Source organism: Meriones unguiculatus, chromosome 19 (genome assembly GCF_030254825.1).
Source record: "Meriones unguiculatus strain TT.TT164.6M chromosome 19, Bangor_MerUng_6.1, whole genome shotgun sequence".
Taxonomy (NCBI): domain Eukaryota; kingdom Metazoa; phylum Chordata; class Mammalia; order Rodentia; family Muridae; genus Meriones; species Meriones unguiculatus.
The window spans coordinates 50,527,186-50,544,508 of record NC_083366.1 but is presented as its reverse complement, the minus strand read 5'-3'; the positions used below and the strand labels follow the sequence as shown (position 1 = coordinate 50,544,508).

The following is a 17,323-nucleotide window of genomic DNA, read 5'->3' as shown; positions in this document are numbered from 1 at the left end:
GTGGGATGTTTTGGATTCCTTGTAGTAAGCACAAAAGAAAGAAAATAAGTAAAGTACATGTTATAAATTTTAATTAATTTATTAAATTATTAATAAAGTGCTCAGCTGGATTAATTGCTTATTGTAACATCCTTTTTTGTGAGTGTTTGGCGACTGTTACAATGATATTGAGAAAGCTTTTCAGTTGTAATGGTAAAGCTGTCCTTGGTGTATTTGCTATTCTAAACTCCTGCGTTACCCTTTAATTTTCTACTAGATGATTGGCCTGAATATCTATTTATCTTGGATGTGTACAGTCAAGAATTTTAATTGTCTGAAAAGACTTTGCCCTCAGCTGCTGGGAGGTATTCTTTAACCCTGTGACCTGCCATGGTTGGCATGTAGCTTTGTTTGCCTGGAGAGTCTAGCACTGGATTCCAGGTACAGGGTCTTCTTAGGTTAGGCAGGTCTGTCTGTATGTTAGAGTACTGGCAAAAAGTGGACACTAGACCCCAAAGCAGCTTCCAAGATGCTATGTACACTATCACGTACCCTTCAGTCTGGGGCATTTCCTTTCCTAACTCTTGGCGGGAGGACAATAGAAGTGTCACACTGGCATCTGCTCTGACTCTATCCTGTGAGCTTTTGCCCTGTATCCTTTTATCCTCTCCTCTATCCTGTGAGCTTTTATTCTGTATCCTTTCCCTGGGAGGGTCTATAACCATGAATACCACAGTTTGCAGGGCTGCCATGAGCATTCCCAGTGGACTATTGAAATGAGGTGATCTTGAGGGCCTCCTCCCCCAGCACTCTTAAGCCTTGTAGTTAGTATCAGAAAGCAGGTAGAAGGGAGGGACAGCTCAGTGAAGCTGGTCTCCTGTAATGTCCCAGATCACTCACGCTTCCAGGGTGGATTTGTGTGACGTCAAAGCCTCCACGGCTGTGGTTTTCAAAGCCTCCTCTGTCCTCTGTAAACTAACCCTATTACAACATTTGAGCCAGGCAGTGGTGGCATATGCCTTTAATCCCAGTGATCAGAAGGCAAAGGCAGGCAGAGCTCTGTGAGTTCAAGTTTATCCTGGTCTACAGAATGAGTTCCAGGGCAGCCAAGGACATACAGAGAAACTCTATCTTAAAAAACAAACAAAGTTAAAACAAAAACAACATTTTAAAATTTTAAATTGTTTAAAAATCACTTCTGCAAAGTAGCCGAGTGGGGTATTTTATTGATCCACCTCCACCAACCTCACACAAAATTACTTGTCTTTTTGCCATGGCCCTCAGATAAACTTCCGTGGGACCAGGAACTGTAAGACCCCATCCCTATCTGCAGCGGCTACAGCCCTGTTGAGCAGTTAGCAGGAGTTTAATGCTAAATTTCTGGTTCTGTCCCCATCGATGGGGCATTAGAATATAGTGTGAACTTGCAAATGTCCCTTGGCTTTTTTAAATAGACTCGGCATTTTCACTTCCTGTGGAAGCTGCAATCACAAATTCAAAACTATTGAACTCCCTAAGCCAGGTGTGTTTGACTTCGTCAATGAAGCCAATGTGTGGAAGGTACATTTATTTAATGTTATTATTTGTTGTATACCGTTAATGTAAATTTATTTGATGTTATTGACTAGAGGACAATAGGCTTGGTTTCTCAGTGAATGGTTCTCAATGGAACCTTTGCAGTTTTTTCGAAGTTCTTTTTCTCATTGTTATGGCCAAGATTGGCCTTGAACTCAACATCCTCCTGCCTCAGCCTCCCCATGGCTAGAATGACACATAAGGCTCACCTCTCCCACTGCCGCTGAAGTTGGGATGTCTCTCTATTGAATCAAAGCCTCTGTTCTTTACTGCATAGTGGTGTTTATTAGCATAGTATGTTTCTCAAACTGCTTATTATAAAGGCTGAAGGGGTTTGTCATCTATTTTTCAGAAAACTGCCAGACAGGACTACATGGATCAAGTGTACAATTTAAGTCCCTCATCTGAAGCCTCTAGCCAGGGAAAGTATGGAGCCGATGAGAAAGTCCAGGAGTCTAAGGACATTGTGGTAACCTTTGAAGATGGCATCACGAAGATCATGTTCAACCGGCCCACCAAAAAGAATGCCATAAGCTTCCAGGTGATATTACTGCGTGGACACATTTCTCTTTTCTTCTATTTCTTTCACTCATGCAACTGTAGAATTTCAGCATTGTTTCTGTTCTTGTCAAAGAAGATTAGAGCGTTTGGTTTCATTCAGCAGACTTGATCATTATTTACAACTTGTGAGTTTCCAGTAGGTTCTACATATCCAGAAGGCAATGAAGCTTTGCTATGAATGGAAGCACAAGTCAGTTAAATCAGTCTGAGTGAAAATGCATTAAGAGGAGATGCACAGGGACCCCCTAAGGAGAGCATAAACCTCCCCAAATTGTCTTCAAGTCACTGCCTTCTGAGCTTTTCTGTGCTTGTGGACCCTAGTTTTGTACAGGAAAGGGAAGTGGAGGGAGATAATTTTTCAAAAGAAGAGGGATGGGGAAATAGGGAGGGTGAGGAGGAGAGAGGAGTTTGTCTGGACAGAGCGATAGTAGCCCTGTTTAAATGAACTGTTTCAGGGGGCGATTATGACTTTCCCCTTGAACTACGCTGATAATAAGTTAATCACTTAAGCCCCTCCTCCTTGATATTACAGGGAGTTTATTAGATGCTTGGAGGTGAACTGGGAATAATAAAGGCTTCCATCGACAGTATGCAACAGCATGCTAACCTTAAGAATCTTGTCAGGTTGCCTTCAAATTGATAAGGCACTTAATTCTGAGAATTTTCTGTCTGTTTGCCCTGAGACACTTGTCTAAGTGTCTAAGACACTTCTGGATACTTTACAGCTACACACTGAAGAATCAGGACTTCTTGCACAGAGGTTTATGTGTTTTTGCAAGGGCCTTATCACCATTATTTAACAAAATAGCTCAGCAGATAAAGAAGTAACTTGCCAAGTTCCTACAGCTGATAAGCTGGAGAATCTAAATTGACCCATCTATTTCCTGGCCTTTGTTCTAGCCAGTCACCTTGGCTGCTGTGTCTCCTTCACTGTAATTCTCAGGAATTATTTCCCATCCCCTGCCTTGAGGGAAACAGCCCCAACATTATTCATATACCTTTACTTTTCCAGTGTCTTTATAAACACCAACCCTCCTCAACACTCTTTCCCACGTTGAGTCTTAGTAAAGTAAAATCTATACCAGTTCTGAAAACTACAGCAAGATTTTCAGAAATGCGCAGAGGGCAATGCCCTCGTCTCCCAGAACAGCGGTGCCTCAGGAATCCAGCCCCTGGCATTACTGTGACTTCCCAGACTGTTACTTCACTTCCCCGAAGCCACAGCTGAGATGCAGTTCTAGGGACAGTTTTCTCAGCCACCTTCCCTCTCGTCTGCTATAGACAACCTCAGTTCCGGCAGACTGTTTGTTGCCCCATGCCCTTTCCTCATTCCATCCCTGTTGGGGATGTCCAGCCACAAAGCTAAAGGATTGAGTTCTCTCTTGTTCAGTTTTGGAGCGAAATGGTTGGTCGGTATATCTGCCACAACACCTATCCATCATGTGTGCCCAGGAGTTGTCAGAGGAACAGAGATCCTCTCAGGCAGCCTTTTTTTTTTTTTTTTTTTTTTTAATATCTAAGCACAATCTCTGTAGACCATTTAGCACTGTGATGACAGGAGGCTTTCAGACTGATACAGTGGCCCAGTCCAGTGAATGGTGGATCTCGTTTTCATTGTTCTTTTATCTGCCTTTTCATTCACATAGATGTATCGCGAAATTATGCTTGCACTTAAAAATGCCAGCACGGATAGCTCAGCCATAACTGTTCTCACAGGTAAGGCACTTGCTCAGACTTAGTCAATTCCTACTTCAGGAAGTCTCTTACTAAGCAAGGAACTGAGTGTTAGAGGGTTAATTCTTGAGGTTTTTTTTTTCCCCAATGTGCAATGGTCCAATTTATAAATGCACCATAATATCATGAATCTAAGATAACTTCTTTTTGACAGTTATTCATACTTAATTGTTTGTCCCGATTAAATAAAGTTTATTGTATCTGTCACAAGAGTCAGGGAAGAAAACAACTCAGCTGTCCAGAAATGCGTGACTAGATAGCCTTTGCCCGTCCATAGATTCTGCTCAGCAATGAGAAGAAAACAAAGCTTGATACACACAAACACGCAGATGAGTCTTGAAAAGATGGTTCAGCAAAATCAGTAAAATAAAAGTACATGCTGTCTGTTTCAACTCATGCGAGCTCTACAGTACTGAATAGAAGTTCTAATCTGTTGACGGAGCCTGAAAGTAACTTCATCGAGGCAGCTGGAACGGCAGGGCTAGAAACAACATCTGAAACATTCTGAGGTGTCAGTACAGTAGCCCCTCTTAACTGAATGCTCCTTTCTATGGTTTTGACTCCCAAAATTTCATCACCCTTGGTCAAGAAAGAAGCAAATGTTTCTAGAAAACTAATAGGATGTTTTAGGTAACTCACATAGTATATTGTCATTTTTAAAAGTCTGTTATTGTAAATATCTTACCTAACCTACACACTGTCACAGGATGTGTGTACAGTCTCCGTCAGCATCCTCTGGGCACTAGTTCCATGACTCTCATCAGTATACATTGCTGTTCCCTGTGTAAAATCATGTGGTATTTGTATAGACAGCCCACACATTCCAGATCCTTGTAAGTTCATCCTGGGTGTCTTACAATGCCCAACACAGTGATGCCCTGTCAGTATTCATTACATTGTTTAGAAATGAACAGTCACAAGGAAAAAAAGTCTGCGAATATTTGGTACAGATGACTTTTTTTTGTCCTCAGATATTTTCATTGGCTGAATCCATAGATATAAGACCTGAAAACATGAGGGATCAGCCTGGAAAGGGAAAAACACAATGCCCACTGTAGAGCCTGGCACCACGCTCATGTTTCAGGGATTTGTGGGCCATCTTGGAATGCATCTCCTGAGGATAAGGGGAACCACTATGTCTTCTTTTCGCCTAGGATCACTCCAGTTTTCATAGTTACCAAAACTATTTAAGGGTGATAGGGAAGTATCGAGAGAGAGAGAGAGAGAGAGAGAGAGAGAGAGAGAGAGAGAGAGAAAGAGAAAGAGAGAGAGAGAAGCATGCAAGAAGCTCTGGGTTTGATACCCAGCACAGGAATGGTGACACAGAACTTTAATACTGGTGGAGGCAGGAAATCAGCATCCTCAACTTAAGGTCATACTCAGCTACATGGGGAGGGTGGGGTCAACCTGGCTAATTGAGACCCTGTCTCAAAATAAAACTCATTAAGAAGTTGCCATTTCATTGTAGACAAACTATACTTTGATCCACATGCACCTCCAGCAGCTCATAACAGAGAGACAATGTTCCTTACTGGTATCTAGGCTGTCCCACACTGTCTATCAATTCTTCTTCCCTACAGCAACTGCCCTGCATCCAGTTCTTTCCCTGCTTCCGTCCTGGAGGCCCGTGTTTCAGTCTGTCACAAAGACCCTGCACACCTCAGACACAGAACCACGTTTGCATCGCTGTCTCTCTGACAGCCTTGCCTGTCCTTCAGATCTCAGTCCAGCTGCCCTTTCCTGAGTGAGCTCACCAAGATAGACCAGCCCTGTTTCCATCTGTCATGTTGTACTCACACCATCTTCATTTACTTTTATGTTCTTTAACACCCATGTCTTGCTGGTCCCTAGTGTGTACACCAGTGTTCTCCTAGGGCCTGGCCTAGAGCCCTCTGCACACAGCAGATACACAACAGCTCTAGAATGAGTGGATACAGGAAGGAATCGTAGCTCTGTTGTCTATACTGTTCACAGGGTCTGGTGACTACTACAGCAGCGGCAAAACCTGACTAACTTCATGAATTATGTGGTGAAATACAAGACGTAGTGGAAAAAGTGTGCTACAGTACTGAGGTAAGAGTGATATTGGTCTGATCCCAAGGGGTTCGTTCTCTTTCCATTTTCCCACATGTATTTATGGTGGAACTGTATATATGCATGTTTTGCATGTGTGAATACCCAGGTGTTTTGGGATGTGTATATGTATATGGGTGTAGAATCATAGGTAGATATCACAATCAGTATCTTTGATTGATTGTTTTTTTTCCACGCTTATTTATTGAGACCCGTTCTCTCCAACCCAGAGCTCACTCATATGGCTAGTCATGCCAGCCAGCTTGCTCTAGGTTCCCATCTCCACCTTCTGAGGTCAGAATTACAAGCAGGCCTCCACACCCACACAGAGTTTATGCAGGTTCTGGGGATCCAAACTTCACTCCAGTCCTCGTATTTGATTGGCAGATGTTTTAAAGGATGAGTCCTCTCCTCAGCCCCCCAAGAGGGTTCACTGTTAACCCATCAGTAAAATGTCCACTTGTCTGTGCTGATGCTCTTAGCTGTGAGTTCTCATCAGATCCCCCTCTTCATCCTGCCCTCTACAGGAGATTGACTGGAAAGTGTGAGGTGAGAAGGAGGCAGAGGGAGTGTGAGTTCTCATGCACGGGGTCAATAGACAGTGCCTATGAATGCTAGCAGTACACCAGGAGTAGTCTCGGGAGGTGATGAAGGAGGTGATGAAGGAGGTTTGAGGCTTCGGCTACCCAGTTCTGCTGAGTCTCTGAGTCCCCTGTGCTGTAATACAGGGTCATACTCTCAGTCCCCACCATCATCTCTCAGGTCACACAGGTGGCCCACATCCTGAACTCACTGTCCAGAAAACAGTGACTCAGGCTCAGCTTGTAGGAGCAATGGTCTGGCCTTTCATTAGACCCCTTATACAAAGTTCTTGGTTTGGTTAGGAAAGTGATCCATTAGGGTGGTATAGCTTTAATGTATGTAATTCTTTCTATAGTTGTACCACATTGGGATGTTTAATACTTTCCTATTTCTATTTCTTTAGGGAATTTGTAAACAGTTTTATAGACTTTCCCAAGCCTCTGGGACTATTTGATGCTGTCTATGCATCAGAAAGGGTACATCTACTCTCTGCTAATCAGTAAGTGCCCGTGAGTCTCCTTATAGCGGCTAGGACTAAATATATGATGGGTGGCAATAGTTATGCTGGTTAGTTGACGAAAACTAGAGTCACCTGTAAAGAGGGAACTCAGTTGCCTCCATCAGATTGTTCTGTGGGCTTGTCTAGGGGGCATTTCGTTAATTAATGATTGGTGTGAGAGGGCACAGCCCATTATAGACAGTGTCTCCACTATAGACAGTGTCAAATGTGGCTCTGGGTTGTGCTAAGAAAGCAGTCTGAGAAGCTGTGGGAGCAAGCCAGTGAGCACTGGTCCTCCATGGTTCCTGCTTCTGCTGCTTCTTGAGTTCCTGCTCAGTTTCTGCCAGTGATGGATTGTAACCTGTATCCCAGTTAAATCCCTTTCTCTCCATGTTGCTTTTGGTCAGTGTTTTATCACAGCAGCAGAAAGCAAACTAAGAAGGGGTAGAATGCGGTAATTTAGATAATTTTTTAAAGAGTTAATCTTAACTTGACAGATTATGTTGGTCCTTGATTGTTCATTGATTTTCTCTTTGTTTTGTCTTGTTTTGCTTTTTGAGACATGGCTTTTCTGTGTAACAGCTCTGGCTGTCCTCGAACTCTCTCTTGTAGATCAAGCTGACCTTGAACTCACAGAGGTCCACCTGCCTATGCCCCCCGAATGCTGGGATTAAAGGCCTGCACCACCACCTCCCAGCTGATCCTGCATTTTCTTAAATACTTGTATTATTGTAAACATTGCCCCAACTCTGATGGTTCTGTGTTTTAATAAAAGTACATGGGTGTTCAATTTTTAGTTTTCATATTACTCAAAAATGCTCAGGAGATGATTGAAAGCTGTGTGGTTTGCTTGATCCTCTTTTCCTAGTCCAGAAAGCCTACTATTTAGGCTTTTAAAATGAGAAGGGACTGTGGCCATTCACTCCTCTCCCTCCATTGCAAATTAGAAAACTAAAGCCTCAAACAGTTCTGAACCCTCAACACAGTTCAGACTCATGGTCACCATTGCATTTAATATTTTTTATTCTTACTACAGTGTTTCTATGTGGTGGCCAAAAGTAAAATATTTTGAACATAGACAAAATACCAAGAAAAAGATATGTTTAAAAAAACTTGAGAATAGGGTTTTGATCAATAGTGAAGCCTTTACCTACTGTGAGCAAGGCTCTGGCGTTGGATCCCCAGCAACATCAGAAAAAGGGAGGGGAGAGGGAGGGAGGGAGGAAGGGAGGTAAGAAAGGGAGAAGGGAGAGAGGGAACAAGGAGGGAACCACTTTTTTGGGGGTGGAGGTGATGCGGCCGAAGGGGATGTAGCAGATACGTAGGGTCAACAGCTTTCATGTACAGTGTGATGCTTGTAGTCAATAGTCGTGGACTATATCCAGAAAGTTTGCTAATTGGGACAATTAGCTAGTTGAATGCTATATTACGGCTGCCCCTGACTGGAGTGGGACAATGTGAGTTAACCGGTTCCACTAAAGTGGCTGTTTGTCTTCATGTATCTCATAGTAACATGCTGTTTAACCTTTAAAAACACATTGTGAAGCTTATTATTTGGGTAAAAAAAAAAAAAAATCACTCGGATGGAAACCAGCTAGCGTTTGGTTTCTGCAACCTGGCAAATCTCACTAGTCCCTGACTGCTAAAGCCCTAAGCCTTTTCTGGGTTTTGTTATTGTAAACCCAAATGTGATAAAAGTTTTCTTAGCACTTGAATCTAGGACACGGACCCCAGAATTGTTGCCCAGTGGCCTTCAGGTTCTTCTGGTACCTTCTTACTTGGTTCTAAAGTTTTCCAGTTAACCACTGAAGAGATTGCCTGGGTTTTATTGACTTCATAAACAAATCTATTTGTTTTGTGGCTAAAAATGCCAATAGCTCCTCTGTCAGCAAATGTATCTTTTTTGTGTGAATTTTAAATTTCTTCAAATGAATGTTTGCATGCACACAATGTGTCAATACACATTACATATTTACACTTTACACAGAGCACACAGCAGCCTATGAGGTCATGCTAGGTTTACAGATAGAGAAAACTGTCACAGGGAGATGAGGGGTTGTCCCAAAATCTTTAACCAATCTGCTGCTAGAGCCTCAGCCCCTAACCGCACCCACCATTCTATCTCTGGAAATAAACATTGTACCAATTGTTCGTTGTCAAGTTGTTGTGTACCTGTTGGTGGCTCCTTAGCTATGGCTTTTCTTAGTTTTCTGATTACATTCTTGAAACTATGTTGTCTGATTACATTCTTGTAGTATATTTTCTTGACCAAGATTTCTGGGGTGAAAACAAAAGTGATATTAATGAGAGTATTTTATGTTTCTTATTCATAAAAAAAATAATAAAAAAACAGATGTATGTGTTGGCTTATACCTGTAATCTTGGAAAGTTGAGGCAGGAAGATTGTCATGAGTTTGAAGCTAGCCTGTCTTGACAGTGAGCTATAGAGTAAGACCCTGTCACACACACACACACACACACACACACACACATGCACACATGTCTTCTTAAGTATGGACAAAAAAAAACCTGAACATACTTATCATCTAAAATCACCAATATTGAAAATGACTATGGAATACAAAGCCAGGCAGAAGACCTCTAGAGCAAAATCAAAGCAAATGGAAGATTGAGAAAATAGTTTATCAATTCACCAACAAAAGCTGGTCATTCAAAAATATTTTAAAGCATATCTATAAAGCAACAGATCAAGAATCTAGTATAAAAATGGGAAAAGAGGAGAAGTGGCACATAAGAAATGAAACATAATAGCTCTTTAAACCACGAGACAGAGCACTGAAAATAGCTTATTTCTCTAAGGAGCAAGCAAAGGCATGCACACATGCACATAATAAATAAATAAATAAATAAATAAATAAATAAATAAATACATAGATGTACGCAGTGAATTTGAAGTGGATGTAGATGCTGGCTATAATGGTGTATAGGTGTAATCCTGGTACTTAGAAAGAAAGCAAAGAGGACAGAGGGTCAGGAGTTGGTCGTCTTTGGCCACATAACAAGTTCATAATTGCCCCTCCCCATACAGAGAAAAAAGGCTATCTGAATATAGTAGCTCATGCCTGTAATCCCAGCATGCTTCTGGAGGCTGAGGCAAGAGAACTTAGTTTGAGGCCAGGCTGTGCTGCACAGCAAGACCCTCTATCTAAAACATTTTTGCTGCTGTTGTTGTTTGTTTTGTTTGTTTGCTTGGTGGGTTGTTTTGGTGGGGGGGGTGGGTTGTTTTGTTGTTGTTTGTTTCATTCTGTTTTCAAGACAGGGTTTCTCTGCATTGCCCTGGCTGTCCTGGAACCCACTCTGTAGACCAAGATGGCCTCGAACTCACAGAGATCCACCTGCCTCTGCCTCCCAAGTGCTGGGATTGAAGGCATGTGCCACCCCTGCCCAGCTCAAAACATTATTTTTACTTAAAGGGAAAGATAATCTATAGACCAGAAAAAATTCTTTACGTGATACTTACTTGTAACCTGTGTCTATAAGAAATTCTTACAATTCAAAACTAAGAAGGCAAATATTTTGACTTTAAAAATAGTGGAAAACATGTTAGCAGTTTCTTCAGCAAAGATGCTACACTCGTGTTTATTAAGTGTACAGTGAGAGTCTCAACATCATTAGTCATAAGGGTCATACCAACTGAAAACATGAGGCACCGCCATGCATGCAGTGACATGACTAGGTCACCAGGACTTCTCCTGGTGAAGTTGAACAAGGACATGGTGCCGGTAGGGCTCTCCTACCTCAGTGTGGGGTACCAATGGCACAGTCACTCAGGGGAGGAGGTCAGCATCTTATTTAAGATAAACATACACTTTTCTCATAACCAGGGATTCCACTCAAAGGTAGTTCCCATGAGAATTTTAAGTATCCATTCAGCCAGACACCTGCACACAGATAATCACAACTACTTCTTTGACCTAATCAGAAAAGGATTTATTTTTTCAGCTTCACTGAGGTTTCATTGACAAGTGACAGTCATGTGTACTATATCAGGCAAGTCCATGGCTCTTGACTGACCCGACTGATAATAGCCACAACACTGGAAACAGTGCATGTAGATCAGAAAATGGTGACACAACCACACAGCAACAACAATAACGAAGAAGCTACCAGTATGCAGTAGTGCAGGAGTGACCCCCAAACTTTATCCTAAGCGACAAGAGTGAGAAACAGAGGTCTATGGTATATAGGATTGCATGACCATGATGTTCTAGAAAAGGTCAAAATAGTAGGGATGGAGAACAGTAGTGATGCCTGTGGATGGTGGGAAGAAAGGATTGCCCACAGAGGCTATAGGGGACCTGTGGGGTCGTACATAGGGAGTTGGTGATGTCTGTATTGTACAAATCCACTGATAACATAGTATAAGTGAACTGTATATAGGAAGAATAACACATAGTATTCGTTTAAATATCTTTTGTCCATTCACAACAGTGAACGGCCACAGATAAGAGCGTTGGCTAAAAGTAAATAACCTGTGATGAATATTAAAAAAATAAAAATTAAAAAAAAAGAGCGTTGGCTACTCTTCTAGAGGACTGAGTTCGAGTCTGTGCATTCACATGGTACCTCACAACCGTCTCTAACTCCAGTCACAGGGTTATGACACCTTCTTCTGGGCTCCATGGTCACTGTGCATATGTGGTACACAGAAGTACATGCAGGCAAAGCAGGCATGCACATAAAATAAAGGGTTAAAAAAAAAAGAACAGTGAGATGGGAGTAGAAACACATATCTATAGTTCCAGCCCTTGAGAAGCTAAGGTAGGGATGGTGAGAATATAAGCAACACACACACACACACACACACACACACACACACACGTGCACAAATTATAAAGCTAAAATAAAATGATAACTCAAACGTTCTTTTCTTTTCTTGCCCATCTCAACTAGGCAACATTTCACACTCCATTCAGCCACCTCGGCCAGAGCCCAGAAGGTTGCTCCTCGTACACGTTTCCAAAGATGATGGGCTCAGCAAAGGTAACTTAGAAAAAAACGTAAGATGTAGTATGTGTTGCCAAGCCAATCCTGTATTCTGTCTTCTTTCCCTTGGGCAAAGCTTCCAGGATGATTACTTGCTCTGTAACATGGAGAAACCAGGCTAAAGGGCAATATAAGAGAAGGGTCAGGACATTCTCTCTGCGCCTCCTAATGCAGAGACAGAGCCTGACAGCTGGTGGCCTAGAGCTGGAGCACTGGGGACAGCACAAGGCCTTGTCCTCCACATTTGTGTGGTGTTGGTTGAAGGCCTAGGGCTAGAAAGCCTTTCCAGGTGTGATCAGTTCAGGGCTGACGAGCAACATCACAGAGATGACGTGATCTTTGGGGCCATGTGAGTGTCAGCAGTTACCAGCTCTGAACAACTCCATGAAGTCATAGTCACCATGACTTGCACTTACAGCTGTCTTTTACAAGCTGTTCTGTTGTGCATCGAGACTCCCAAGGTGGCCCAGTGGCTGCTCAGATCTACCTCTGTATTTGTGCAAACCTAGTTGTCTTTCCTACATTGAGTGGCTCCAAAGACCCCAATGGGGGACTGAGGGAAGGGCCTAGCAGGCACTGGTCACCATCTCAGTAGGGTAGGGGAGGCTGCATGGTGCTTCACAACTGTCTCTATCTCCAGTCACAGGCCAAGCAGGCATGCACACAAAATGAAAATAAAATGAAAGGTTAAAAAAAAAAAAAGAGAGAATAGTGAGAGGGGCGTAGTAACTAGATTTGTTGTTGGAAATGCTCCCCACATGAATACATGCATAATGTATATTTGTACATTAATTTTTAAGATTTATTTTTAATTTATGTATATGAGCGCTTTACCTACAGAGGCTAGACAATGATACTGGATCCCCTGGAACTAGAATTACTTGTGGTGTGAGTCACCATGTGGGTTCAATCATGTACAAAAGCAGCCAGTCCTATTAGTAGCTGAGACAGCTCTCTAGTCCCCATATACGCTTCTTTAAACCTTGCCATGCTGCTGACATAGAACCCAAGTTATTAATCAGTTAAGCTTTGAAAAGGATAGCAGAGGCAGCTCTTCACACTTAGATTGTCTAGAATGTGTTCACTTTTCCAAAAGAGAGCTTGCAGAGAGGACAGTTGCTCACTGGCTGAAGTTTAATTTCTATAAAAACTACTCTATAAGCCATCCCTGTATTCCTTCATTCACATGCTCAGAGCTCAACACTAGGACAAACAACCAGACAAGGGACTTTTCAATATTTCAAAAGGTTGACCCTGTGGTCATAATTTTTCTGCACGTCCCCTAGCCTACCTCAACTTGTTATCATTTACAGTGCAAACAGAAAACCATAGCTACTAGGGGTTCAGGTAATTTTTTGCCCTGGGCTTCCCATTCTTGCCACTTCAGTGCAGACCCTCACAGAAGCAGCTGCCCTTCTAGTCCCTCAGGAGGCAGAAGCAGTTATGGCGTCAGCTGTTTGCAGACCCTTGCCCAGTGAAGCCATCAGCCTCCTCGTTCTTGTGAAAGACAGGCAACCTCAGGAGCCTTGAGTCCTGCTGTGTCTCCTGAAAGCGGGCTGTTCTGAAGTCAACTGAAGGTTTATTGAGCTAAGGTCACATCTTGCTTTACATTGCAGGCAGCTGAGATGCTTCTCTTTGGGAAGAAGCTCACAGCAAGAGAGGCTTGGGCTCAAGGCCTTGTCACTGAAGTTTTTCCTGAAAGCACTTTTGAGGAAGAAGTCTGGAGCAGGCTGAAAACATATGCGAAGCTGCCACCAAATGTTAGTATTTGGGTTTCACCTGTGGGGACCATGGAAACCATTTCCCAAGGGGAAAATGTGCCTTAATGGATACATCCTAAAAAGACAAGGCATGTGTGTCTCTAGTTGGCTTTAAGCACAACGTCTGGATTTTGTATTGAAAGTTTCTATAATCTTACTATAATTATGATTTTTGAAAAACTGGTCAGAGAGACATTTTATTTCTGTGCTACAAAGGCAAAGGGGAGATCCTTCACGAGAATGACTCCAGAAGGATACCAATAGACACTTGTTGCTTTTACTCTGGAATTCAGATTGAGAGGTGAGGAGGCTGACTATATTTAGGAGATCCTCACCCTATAGCACTTCCATTTGCGTATGTGGCAGCTAGCAGCTGATTGCTCTTATATTCTTGCTGCTGAGTGTATGATACTGGAACCAGAAGCATTTGTATCCATATGGGGCTCTTTAGAAATGTGCAGTAACAGGCCTGCCTTACACTCAATGTAGTGATCTCTAACAGTCACAATTGGGAAACTGTGTCCTATTACACGTGTAATTTAATAGGGTTAGTTCATTAATGCAGAGGAAGCCAATAGTAAAGTCTGTCTTGAGGGTGGGAGGAATGTCTCCACAGCCAAGAGCACTGGCTGTTCTTCTAGAAAACCCACATTCAATTTATAGCACCCATGTAGTGGTTAATCATCTGTAACTCCAGTCTTAGGGGATCCTGGACTCTCTTCTGGCTACCACATGTACATGGTACAGAGACACACAAGCAGACAAAACACCCATACACACAAGTAAACAATTTAAAAAGTAGGATTAGCCAGAAATAGTCATGTACACCTTTAATTCTGACACTTAACAGTCAGAAGAAGGTGGATCTCTATGAGTCTGGGGCCAGCTTTGTCTACATAGTGTGTTGCAGACCGGCCAAGGTCACATAGTGAAACCTTGCCTCAAAAACAAAACAAAAAAGAATAGTGTGATATCATTCCTGTTTGAATAACTTTCAATGTTGTTGGTTTTATTTTATTAGGCGATGAGAATTTCCAAAGAGTTAATGAGAAAAAATGAGAAACAAAAGCTATATGCTGTTAATGCTCAGGAGTGCAATATAATCCAGGAAAGGCTGACGTCAGAGGAATACACAAATGCACTCATGAACTTCATGTCCAGAAAGGCAAAGTTGTGAAGACCACCACAGCAGCTAGACTTCACAGAAGAAGAATGCTTTGTAAGTTCCAGTTTCGAGCGCTTGAACTGCATACACGTCTCTGTGCCTTTTCTGTTACTAATATAGGAGTAATGGTGAGAACGCCTCAGTCATGACAAATAAAAACTTTCATAAAATGAGCCTTATTAACTTATGTAGGCTATCTAGGATTAACCAAACCCAGGAGGTGATAGACCTCTACAATGAACATCTCTGAATAAGGAGATAGAGTAAAACACTAAAAAATGGAAAGCTAGCCTATGGTCATGAATTGGTAGAATTAATATTGCAAAAATGACTAGTCTACCAAAAGTCACTTATAGAGTCAATGTTGTTCCAGTCAAAATTCCCATCTAGGTCTTCATAGAAATAGGAAAAAAATATTCTAAAATTCACATGGATCCACAAAAGACCCCAGTATTTCCGAAATAAGCCTGAGCAAAAAGAGCAATGCTGTAGAACTTACTGTTTCAGACTTCAAAATATACCACAGAGCCAAAGTAATGAAAACAATATGATACTGGCACAAAAAGTACATGTGGACCAATGGAACAAAATCAAACATGAGTACACATAACTATATTCATCTAGTATTTGAGAAAGATGCCAAAAATATATCCTGGAAAAAAAACAGCATCTTCAATAAATGGTACTAAAAAAAAGATGGATGTTCCATTATAGAAGAATGAAATTAGCCCTATACATATCACCTTACACAAAACTAACTCCAGATAGATCAAAGACCTAAATGTGGAAGCTAAAACACTGAAACTTCTGGAAGAAAACAGAGGCAGTCCAATGCAAGATATAAGTATAGAAAAGTGCTTTCTGAATAAGACCAAATTTGCCCAGGAATTGAGGTGAACAGTTGGCAAATAGACCTCATAAAACTATTTCAAACACTCTGGAAATCATGTGGAGATCCTTCAAAAGGCTAAAAATAAATATACCATACGATTCAGCTTTACCACTCCTCAACATATGCCCAAAGCACTCTCTATCTTATTCCACAGATACTCAGCCATGTTCTTTGCTGCTCTATTCACAGTGGCTAGGAAATGGGAACAAACTGTCTTAGTTTTCTTTTGCTCAAAGAGACACCATGACCAAGGTAACTTTTAAAAGAAAATATTTAATTAGGGGCTTGCTTACAGTTTCAGAGGGTGCATTCATGACCATCATGGTATGGAGCATGACAATAGATAGGCATTACACTGGAGCAGTAGATAAGAGCTTATATCCTGATCTGCAAGTTAGAGAGAGGGATGGAGGGAGAGAAAGAGAGACACAGAGAAGCACTGGCATGGCCTTTTGAAATCTCAACGTCCATCTTCTAACAAGCCAACACCTTTCATTCCTTCCAAAACAATTCCACCAGGTGTGAAAGATCCACATATATGAGCCCTTGGGGGGTCATTCTCATTTAAACCACAAAACCATCTAAAAGTCCTTCAACTAACAGTGGATAATTAAGACACGATATAAACATACTATGGAATGCTGTTCAGCCATAAAGAGAGAGTGAAGTGACGAACTTCGCAGACAAATGAATGGAACTAGAAAAGTCATTTAGCGAGCGAGGTTACCCGGACCTAGAAAGACAGCTATCACACGTTCTCCCTAATCTGTGGCTCATAGTGTATGGCCTGGAATAACCATAGAAACCATGGAAGTGAAAAGATACCTCTAGGAAAACAATAGGATCATAAAAGGGTACAAATGATTTGAATGGAGAAATGGAAAAATGGAGGGCTCTAATTAGGGAAGGGTGGAAGATGGATACCGAAGAAGAAGAAGAAGAGAGGAGGGTAAAATAACAGTAAAGATATATGAAAAGTCATAAGGAATCATACTGTTACCTCTCTACCTAAAAACACCTACAATACATGTAAGTATAAGCACACCTATATATTTCAAATGAAATTTTTTCCATGTGAGCTGACAATGCATGCTTCTCCAAAGAGCCATAAACGATTTAATAAACCACCCCCAAAAGCAAACATAAGAAACCTTCTTTTGAGTTGTCCAAGAGACTTGCAAAATATTATCTACTGTTGCTGTTGCCCTTGCTTGTCCCCTGAAAGGAAGGGTATAAGCCCCTATTGCTGAGGACACTATGAACTCCAGATACAGGGCCCAGAGAACCCAAACTCCATTTGATCTGAAAATCGCCTCTCTGAGGACCAGCTTTCATGGGGACAGAAGGTGCCATGAAAGCTTCCAAGGGAGAGGAGCAAACAATATTCCTACTATGATGCCTATGAACCATAACAATGACTAGTGTGGCACAGTTACACTAAGAGCAGATAGTTGTACTGATCCCTTGACAGTAATCAACAGCTCTCTAATTGGGCT

General features: G+C 41.8%; 1 protein-coding gene across 1 annotated transcript in view; it reads left to right on the top strand.

Moving 5' to 3' along the window:
• The window catches only part of LOC110557581 (enoyl-CoA delta isomerase 3, peroxisomal-like), a 35,361-nt gene extending 20,253 nt beyond the window's left edge, over positions 1-15,108 (top strand). The window contains 8 exon segments of the mRNA XM_060372525.1: positions 1,907-2,095; positions 3,762-3,831; positions 5,824-5,847; positions 5,850-5,922; positions 6,908-6,980; positions 11,918-12,007; positions 13,627-13,770; positions 14,792-15,108. Coding sequence (XP_060228508.1) covers positions 1,907-2,095; positions 3,762-3,831; positions 5,824-5,847; positions 5,850-5,922; positions 6,908-6,980; positions 11,918-12,007; positions 13,627-13,770; positions 14,792-14,947 — 819 coding nt within the window. The 3' untranslated portion in view covers positions 14,948-15,108.
• Positions 15,109-17,323: the final 2,215 nt, after the last annotated feature.